This window comes from Oxyura jamaicensis (genome assembly GCF_011077185.1).
Source record: "Oxyura jamaicensis isolate SHBP4307 breed ruddy duck chromosome Z unlocalized genomic scaffold, BPBGC_Ojam_1.0 oxyZ_random_OJ67490, whole genome shotgun sequence".
In the NCBI taxonomy this organism is placed as follows: Eukaryota; Metazoa; Chordata; class Aves; order Anseriformes; family Anatidae; genus Oxyura; species Oxyura jamaicensis.
This window is the reverse complement of record NW_023305466.1, coordinates 1,453-11,371: the sequence shown is the minus strand read 5'-3', so window position 1 is coordinate 11,371 and position 9,919 is coordinate 1,453. Positions and strand designations below refer to the sequence as shown.

At 32.0% G+C, this 9,919-nt stretch overlaps 1 protein-coding gene across 1 annotated transcript; it reads left to right on the top strand.

The window, feature by feature from the left end:
• Window positions 1-780: 780 nt before the first annotated feature.
• Window positions 781-7,150, top strand: LOC118158686 (contactin-associated protein-like 4). The gene is made up of 3 exons (XM_035313356.1): window positions 781-1,017; window positions 1,386-1,457; window positions 4,823-7,150. Exons 1-3 carry the CDS (start codon window positions 825-827, stop codon window positions 5,014-5,016), a joined length of 459 nt encoding a protein of 152 aa, XP_035169247.1. The 5' UTR covers window positions 781-824; the 3' UTR covers window positions 5,017-7,150.
• Window positions 7,151-9,919: the final 2,769 nt, after the last annotated feature.

The window sequence follows — 9,919 nt, the reverse complement described above, 5'->3', positions numbered from 1 at the left end:
AAAAAAAAAAAAAAAAGTGAAATATTTTTCAGTAAACTTTCCTCTGATCAACTAACTACACTCTGTTAAAACCAACATCAATAATGCATTGAAACATACAAACTTTTTGATATGGAAATGTGTTACTTTGACAAAACACTCTGTCTCCTCCTGCTCACTTCAATTTGAATCTAAGTAAAAAATAGTAAAATAATTTTGCATTTCTTTATGTTCCAAAAACAGTAACAGTATAGTGGCATTTATATTACCACACATTTACCACAGAAAACAAAACAAAACAGGATAAACTCGCATGATTCAATGGAAATCAGTGGATACATGCATAATTACTTTTAAGTCTAATAAGTACTTTTAATGCAAAAATCTTGGCCATGATAAAATGTTCATACAAGCAGAAAACTATTGAATAATTTTAATATTTTGTATCAGTCTGTTCCGAGCACATTGTTAATAACTCCAGGTGAAAATTTAACTATGAAAGTCAAATGTGTATTAAGTTTTTCTACTAAGACGATTAAAGTTAAAAACCTTATGACTGAAACAAAAACAACTTGCAGATTTGGAAAAAAAAAAAAAAAAAAAAGGCAAGAAATCAAGCAAGCAAACAAGCAAGCAAGCAAGCAAGAAAAAATAAAAAGCTCAACAAGAGATATAAAATAAAATAAGAGTTTGGAAGAACTTGAAAAAAAATGAAATCTTCAGCATCATAGCAGTAGAAAGGTCAACTTATGTGAAGTATCTTCTGTTACTTTATTTTCCACATTTGCATTATGGTTGTGTTCTGTTCCATTTGCTTAACAGAAAACGATGTAGATGAGGAGACAATGAAGGCAAACTCTCAGGGTTTTATTGGATGCCTCTCTTCAGTACAGTTCAATCACATTGCTCCTTTGAAATCTGCATTGCACCACAGCAGCTCAGCCCCCATCATTGTGAAGGGACGCTTTACTGAATCCAGCTGTGGTACTTTAACTGGAGCTGACTCAACGTTAAGTGAAACAACACATTCATTTGCAGGTAGAAAATGTTATCAGTTATCACTTCTTATGATCTATGAAGCAAAATCCAGAGTATCATGACTTGAATAATTTCTTTTACTTTTCTGGCCCTCACCTGCTACTCCCCCACCCCATGGGTTATCATCTTAGAAGTAGTTTAAAAACTAGTTCACTTTTACATATTCTTACTTTCTTTGTTCTAGACTTTATCTTTTCCTCTGAACGTTTACATTTTTCATCTTTATAAAGTATTATCTATGTAACTGTTCTTTGCATGCTTATAGTTGCATACTACTGCCATTGTACAGTATGTGATCTGTAAACTGTTCAGAATTTCTCACAAACCTTCTGTTTTTCTGTAATTTTCTTTTTTTTTCCCTGCTGCAGATCATTCTGGACCTATAGATGAGGGAGAGCCCTTAAATAATGCAAGCAGAAATGACTCTGCTATTATTGGAGGTAATAGAAACTACAGTAACTCTACTGAAACCTCTTTTTTTTTTTTTAAAAAAAAAAAAAGTGAGTCTTTCAATGCTGAATTGAAGTCAGTATCAATTTTGTGTGCATAAGAAAACTAGCAAAAAAAAAAAGCTTAATTTTATTACAAGTAATTGGAAAAGACAAAAATCAAGCAGTGTTTTAAAATGCAGTCAAAAACTCTCATAGTTTGTTATTAAATAAAACTATGCCATAAGTGTTGCTATACATTGGAATATTCTGTTGAAATACCTGAAATGCCAGGTATTAAGACCTAATGTTAGTGTCTATGACTTAAATGATTTGGATATGTTGTGACAAATAGCCTATTTAAGAAAGAAAAAATCATTGCTCTTTGGGTATGCAAAAGCATTAGTTTTTGCTACACAATCAAGTTCAAAATGAAGAATATCTTCCTTAATAGTTCTGAACAGTACAGCTTCTTCTTGAGAAAATTGGTTTTGTATTGCTTGAATGAATCCTTTGACACTTCAAGACATTTCATTTTGGTTCTGCATGTGGAAAGGAATTTACTCTTGTACAGAGTAGCATTTTTTCAGTAGACTAATAATCAGGATAGGCATGTTCCATTACTGTGTTTTCCTGACTGACCATCCTTGAGCAGAGATCCACCTCTGTTGCAACGGAGAACCCTACCATTTCTGTCTGTTTAGAAGAAACTAAAAGCTCTCAAGAGAGCCTTAAGAGAGATAATTTGGGATCACAGGACATCAGGAGAATTTCAGTTTCTGCCACCTGAATTGTATATATTATGTTACATACACCTGGTGCAAGTTTATGGCTTTGACAGTTTTTATTTATTTATTTATTTTTTCCATTGAGGAAAAAATTGTTTTTTTGTGAGATATTTTCCTCTGTGAGTATTTCTGTTTGTATTTGATTTCTTGAGAGAAAGTGAGGGAAGAAAACCCTCACCTTCACTTTCCACTTATGAAAAACATATTTTTGCTGTATAATTCATTGGTTCAATTTCCATTAGTTACTACAACAGGAAGAAAGTTTGGTTAGAGAAAGGTCATCCTTCTTGATCCTTTAAGTTCTGAATGGGTTTCCTTTTATGGGTTTTCAGAGCCTTGGCAGACAAATGACATAGTGGGGTTCAGCAGAATAGAGCTGCCAAGACTTCCCACAGAGTATAAAGGCATTTAGGACTATGGAAAGTGAAGTAAGATCACAACCTGCACTCAGCTGTGTGTCTGCCATTAAATAATTATACCTGTTCTAGTCATTACTTGCTAACAGTATGTTGCATGGCCAGACAAGAACTGACCACAGTGGTGCTAAAGCTACTAAAATAAGAGGTAATAAAACATTATAGATTCCATGCTCATTCAATGATGCTTATGTCTGTATATTTTTATACACAGAAACTTTAAGAATTTTACTACTGGGTTCACTGAGATCAAAACTTAAAATACAGTTTCTGAGTTCTATTTTGTGTCTTAATTCTGTCAAAAAGTACTTTTCTGTTTCAGGAAAAAAAAAAAAATAAGTATTTAGATAAAGATTACTTTATATACTAGGCAATTTGATGTGGGTGAGGATTTTAAATTGTACTAAAAACAAAGTTGGTTTTGAACTTCAAGATGCAAGTTATATATATATATATATATATTTGTTGTTGTTTTAAGACAATAATAACCTTGCAATTGTATATTTATAAAAGACCTTTGGGAATATGCACTCACAATTTTTGTACTGTTTAAAAGTCAAAATAAAGCAAGCTATATAATACTTAGTATAAGTCTAATGTAAGTACCTTTAGAACAATATAACAGAATTGTATGACTTCAGCTAACTCAGTCAAAGCATGTTTATAGACAGGCCCTTACAGTTACTATGACTGTGAAACAATAAATATTTACTCAAATTTTAGATTCTGTTCCAGAGAAAGAGATAACACACACACATAAGTCTGTATTCCTAACATTAAGGGTGGCTGCTCATATGAGAGAATTAAAAAAAATTGAGAAGTGCTATTTTTTTTTTTTTTCTTGAAAATGGATGGTCTGTTCTCATTTACAGAGCTAAGAGTGTAGGTATTTTTATTTTTTCTTACTATTTTACCCAGGCTTTGCAGCAGATTGTTCCTTCATCTAGCACATCTGAGTCACTGCATTAGAACTGCTTCTCAGACTGTTTATTTATTTATTTATTTATTTATTTTCCTACCTGCAGCTTAGTCTTGCTTCCTGATACTTTGATAAGCACTTTCTACTTCCTTTCTGTTTCTTTTCTCCTAAAATTCCTCTCCTCACCTCTGATACATGAACCTGAGGGCCTGAGCCCATCATGAGAGGATGGATGAGGAAGGGAGGAGAGTGCTGGAACTCCATAAACTCACACTTAGCTCTGTAGGAAGTATCTCTTTCCTCACTATTCTTAATTTGCTGGACTAGGAACAGCATACCCTGTTGCTTATTCCACATAGTGTCATGTTAGGTATATGATACATACTGGCAAAATCCTATATAAAGCTTATGCTTCTGCTCATTTGATTTCTATCTCATCAGCTAGAACAGCATAGTGCAAGTGGCTGTACTGATAATTATTTTGCCCTATTAGATGGAGTTGTTAAAGCTGTTGGAAAAGAAAGCTTACACAATGCCGTCTGTTTAGTCATGGACCCTATTTATTTAGGAACTCCAGTGCATGCAGCTATTGAAAAACACACCTAGTATGTCAGATCAAGTCCCACAGACCTAAAAGGAAGGAACCAAACCTATTTTATTTTATCTTAAACATGAAGTAGGCCTTGCTTTTTATATTTTCTTATTTTATCTTGTACCTATTTATTACATAAGACAGAGATAAGAGCCCTGGATGATGCACTTCATGAAAGATTCTTCATCCCATTATAATGAGCCAAAGTCAGTCAAAGAGAGTTGGAATTTTCTTCTGCAAGGCAAAATAAGCATTAGAATTTCTGTCCCAAATAGTCTGAAGATAGGCAGTTATAAATACTCATCATTTTCCACTGTAGTCCCTGTGATGATCTGTTCTACTTTTCTTTTACAAATTCTTCTCATGAACTGCATTGTTTAGCCTGGACCCCTCGTCTTTGATCTGAATTAATTTGTGTGTAGTATTGGATATGAATGGGACTAATTCTGTGTTACCATTTTTACCATGAAATGTCTGTGGCTTTTCTTTTATGTTGTACATAAACAGAACTGATATGAGGACCTGGTTCAGAATTCCAGATTTCTCCTTTTCTTCTGAACCCTGTTCTCCTCTGTCTCCCCCTGATCCATATGCTATTACTTGCCTATGCTATTTCTTGACTTTTCTTTCCTTTTTTTTTTTTTTTTTTTTTTTTTCCCTAGGTGTGATAGCAGTTGTGATATTCATCGTCCTTTGCATCACTGTTATAGCCATACGCATTTATAAAAAAAACAACATATACTCAAAAAATGAGACAAAAGGATCTGAAAATGAAGACAGTGCTGAATCTGCACTGAAAAGTGAGCTTAGTACACAAAACACTGCCAGTGAAAATCAAAAGGAATACTTCTTCTGACTGACATTCATGATTTAATTTAATGTAATAATGTGACTGTCTGACTTTCTTGATAAGCCAGGGGATCTCAATGGACAAGAAAGCTCTTGCACTCTACAGTAGACACAATGGATTTGAGACCTGTTATATTGCATAAGTTCAGTCTCAGTGATTGGTATAGGGGATTCTTAAAATTACAAGCTTTCCTTAGCTATTATACTGTAAATGCATTTTATGTAACAGTGAATTAGATATTGTAACCAATTTCATTGTTGGTAGTTTCCGACTGTTCTGATGTGACCTTCTGCAAATGAAGTTTAACGTACATCCTGAATATTATTTATAAATGAGAAAATTTCTACAAAGCTGTTCCAATCCTTCTCTTTAAAATATCATTTTGGAATTTTGGTCAAGGTGAAAAGTAGATTCTAATAGTTTGTGTTACTAAGGAAATCCTTTTTATGTTGCATTATAGTGATCCCTCGTACTTCCTCAACCTGAGAATGCCTTTTGAACTTCTGTTAACGTGTGGCAGAATCTGTTTGTGAGCCATGGATTTAGGTGTCCAAAACAAATTGTACTTCTTTCTCCTGGGAGGTGACCAGTGCCACCACTGTCTTTTTTTTGCTGTTGTTTGACAAGTCTAGCAGGACTTAAAACAAAAGGGTGTGCAGTGTGTTGAAATGCTGTAAAATCTCTTTTTGGTTTTCACTCACAGTCAAGTGATGGAATCAAGTTAGACTCATACATATTCTAAGAATTTTATTTCTTAATATAATTAAGATAGTAATTAAGATAGAATTCTTTAAAAATATCAGAATTAAAGAAAATTAAGAACTTAAATAAAACTGGGACCAAAAAAGACAAAACTTTTATTTGGAAATATCAATTAAAATATTAACAATGGTTAAACTGTCATGAGTGAAAGCACATAATGATAATCGATATTATTCTCCCCATAAATTAGTAGTGTTTCTTCTGTGAAGTTGTAGTGGTCTGGCATGCATTCCCTGAAAACATTGTATGTGTATGATCTACTCCAGACCTCAAGATTAAGTTGTTAAAAAATATAGAATTTGCTTATGATTATTATGATAATGAAATAGGGAATTTAGAGTCTAGCACTTTAATATTTTTTTCTTCATCCATAACAGTACCTACAGTAGATGAGATAAAGTCTGATTCTAGCACCAAAGACTAATCAGATGCTTACTATTTTCACAGAATAAAAATGAGTTGCTTGTGATGTTGTATAAACAAATCATTAGATATGAAATATAGGCTTAAGTTGTCTAAACAGAAGAATGTAAAGCTACTATTGATGCCATAGGGTCTCTGAAATATCTATGTGGCCTTGTAAGAATGTCACGAGATTGACTGAAGGTATTCGTCCTTTGGAAAAGACATCTGGGAATGAAGTAGAATACCTCAAGGAATCTACAATAGCACCATACACCAATATTTAGGTAACTAATTCACAGAAAAGACTGTGTTGATTTGTTGTTATTGCTGCATTTTTATTTTTTTTTTTCCATAGAAGACTGTGTGCCTAGAGCTAGAATCTAAGGAAGGAATCAGGACTTCTGTGTCCCTGTAGACTTGAAAGTTTAAATTTTAAAGTGTTTTTCAAACTGATATATATCTATTCCCTTTGATAGCAATGATAATGGTCATTGTTTTGTTCCTCTTTCAGTGAGAAGAAATAGAGTCAAACCTAGGCTCTGAGGCTTAGAAAATGTTTCTCATAGATGCCCAAAAACATTATAAAAGCATGTAAACCTGATGTGGTGTTAAGAAAATATTAATCTTTACATTTCTTTCCACATATAGTTGTTGTATATAGAAATGTGAAGGAGAGTGTGATAATACATTTTAAAACTTGTTTTCTTCTTTCAATCTTTATTTTTGATTCTCAGAATTTTACGCTCCCTTTTCTGTTTCATTGTGCTCATCTTTTCCTCATTTTTAGGAATAAATTATTTCCCATTTTTGGTACTTGAAGCCTCTGAAATCAGAAATTTTTCATCCTGATATGCACTGTTTCACATTCTTCTCAATTCTGCAGTTCTAAATGCATCTATAGTCTAAGGCTATGTCTGAGGATCTAGGATCAAGAACTGTGTGTATAAACATCATGTATGTGTTACTGTGTTCCATGACAATAGGATAGGAAGGTAAGGGAAGAACACTTCTCTTCTCTCTCTTTTTCTCTCTCTCTTTTTTTTTTTTTTTTTTTAAGATTATGCACTCTTAATTTGCTACTTTAGTTCCTGTCAGTCTAGCTAGATACTTTAAAGAGAGAAGTATGACCCCTTTTCTTCAAAGATCTGACCTAAATTGCATTGAATTAAAGAAGAGTCCTTCCATATTCTTCTCTGAAATTCAACCTTCAAAATCTCAAGGGGCTTTCCCTTCATATAAAAGATACGCCAGTGTGCACCTTTTTTGTGTGACTATTATCAACAATACTTTTGAAAGACATAAGAATTACAGTTAACAGTTTTAATTCATGTGAGATGTAATACCCATGTGGTGGGATGTCACATCCATGTGGGACAAAACATTTATGGCAGTGGTGATTATAATATATTTGATCAACAAAATAGACATTTTGAATGAATTATGAGACAGAGAGAGAGAAAGAGAGAAAGAAAATGTATCTATATGAGGACATGCTGGAAGTATGTAAATCTAACTTTTCAGTCATTTGATTTTACTTCTATTTCTTTGCTTATTTTTATTGTATTTCTTGATGGAGAGAAACATCTCTTCTGTCACTTCATTTTCCTCCAAATGGATAATTGTTTTCTTTCAATATTCTTTCACTATTCTTTAGCATTTTTAAAGAAAACAGAAAGTCAAAAGCAGAGTAAAACCCGTATTTCACTAAATAATTAAAAAAAAAAAAAAAAAGTGTATATAAATACTTGTATGAATGGCACATTATTTCATTCAATTAACTTTTTACATCATTTTATTTTGTGGAGGATTCTAAGGGGATAAACAAATTAATTTTGTTGAATGCAGATCTATCTGCAGGTCTGTAACATACAATAGTTATATCTCTCTGAAAATGCAAATGCTCATTTTCATCTGTAGAAAGAGTGTCCATTTATATGTCACCTGGATTCAAACTATACAGGTTGCAACTACTAAAAAATATATAATTTGCAATTACTTGCTCCATTTCTGTGGGTACAACAAAATGGTAGCACTGAAGTGCATTGAGACATCATACACCATTGTGCTGTCCCTTTTTTGAATCTCTTTTCCAATGTGTGACCTTTCACCTCTCTGATAATAAAAGAAACTTTTTAAAATAAGGTGAGGAAAATATTTTTTTTTATATATAAAATTTGTATGAAAAAGTTTTAAACTGACAATTTTTAACAGTAAATATATGTAGAAGTGCACATAATGTATTGGTGTCTGGGTATTTATATGTACTAGAACAAAGTGCTAATGTAATGAACTTCCTATGTATTGACACAATTTCTGTAACAAAAGTTTTTTCTTAAGCATACAAGAAAAAATTATTATTGAATTAAAAAAAAAAAAAACTTTCTGTGGGCACTAAATAGAAAGGGGTCATAATATATACTTAACATTTAGCACATAAATATAATTTAGTTAGGTTTTGTAAAAAACATCTTCCACTATATCTACTGTAGTAACAAGCTAAGTGCATGATTTAACATGAAACATACTAACAGTCAATATAAATTTGAACGCCATTATTTGTGACAGTGGCATACAAGGAAAAAAGTGTTTGAAGGAAAAAAAGAAAAATCTAGAGAAGAATAAGTTGCAGATTTAGATTTAGATACCAATGTGAAATAAAATCAGAAAATGCAACTACTGAAGGTCTGCAGAGGACCAATAGGAAAATATAGTTTTGAAATAAAATTAATTACCTTGAGAAGTAATTGTAAATGTTTACACAGGAGATTGAGTTGTAGCTCTATAAGGCATGTGATGCCACAAAGGAACACTGATATTTGCAACAGAAAAGCATTTGTTAAGACAGAAAAAATGTTTTAAAAATGTCAGAAATAATAACGTAAAAAAAGTTTGTTTGTTTGTTTGTTTGTTTGTTTGTTTTAGTGCTCTACTCTCTAGGTGTAAAATGCATATTCTCTCTGATAAGTATGAAAAAAATGTGTCACAACTAACACTTTTAATATTTCATCAGATTAGACCCTTGCAGCCTTAGAATTGGTATATTGGAAAGTATACTGAATACTGAAGTGTTTCTGATCACTTAATGAGATCGTACATTATTTTAAAGAACAAGAATTAAATATATATATATATATTTAGTTCTGAATAAAAAGGTACAGGTATGAAGGCACCAAAGTAATCTCAGTGTGTTTTATTTATTTTTATTTTTATTTTATTAAGAATACTCAAGAACATTGTTAAAAGAATAATGAAATAAAAGGATCTCCCCTTTAAATTTACTCTTTTCTAGGGATTTTTTGTTGGTAGTAGGAAGGAAGGATGTACTGGTTTTCTGTACCAAGAGTTCTAAAGCTTCCTTCACAGAAGCTTTAAAGGGCAAAAATAAAAATAAAAATTAAAAAGAAAAATAAAAATAACAAAGAAAAATAAAACGAAAAAGAAAAAGAAAATGAAAAATAAAAAGAAAAAAAAAGAAAAAAAAAAAGGAAAAGAAAGTTCTTATGGAATATGATTTGTTAAGAAGCTACACTTCCTTCTTCTTTTTAAAGTGTTATCTGAAAAGTAATTTTTGACAAGAACTGGCACTGTTCTTTGGATACACTCTTCAAAACTCTTAATCCTTGATCTCACCAAAGTTAAAGAAAGGAATGAAACATCATTCCTCCATTGCAGGGAGATTAATGCCTTTCCTACAAACACTAACATAAAGTCAAGTTTAATTTCATATTATTGTCCAATTTCC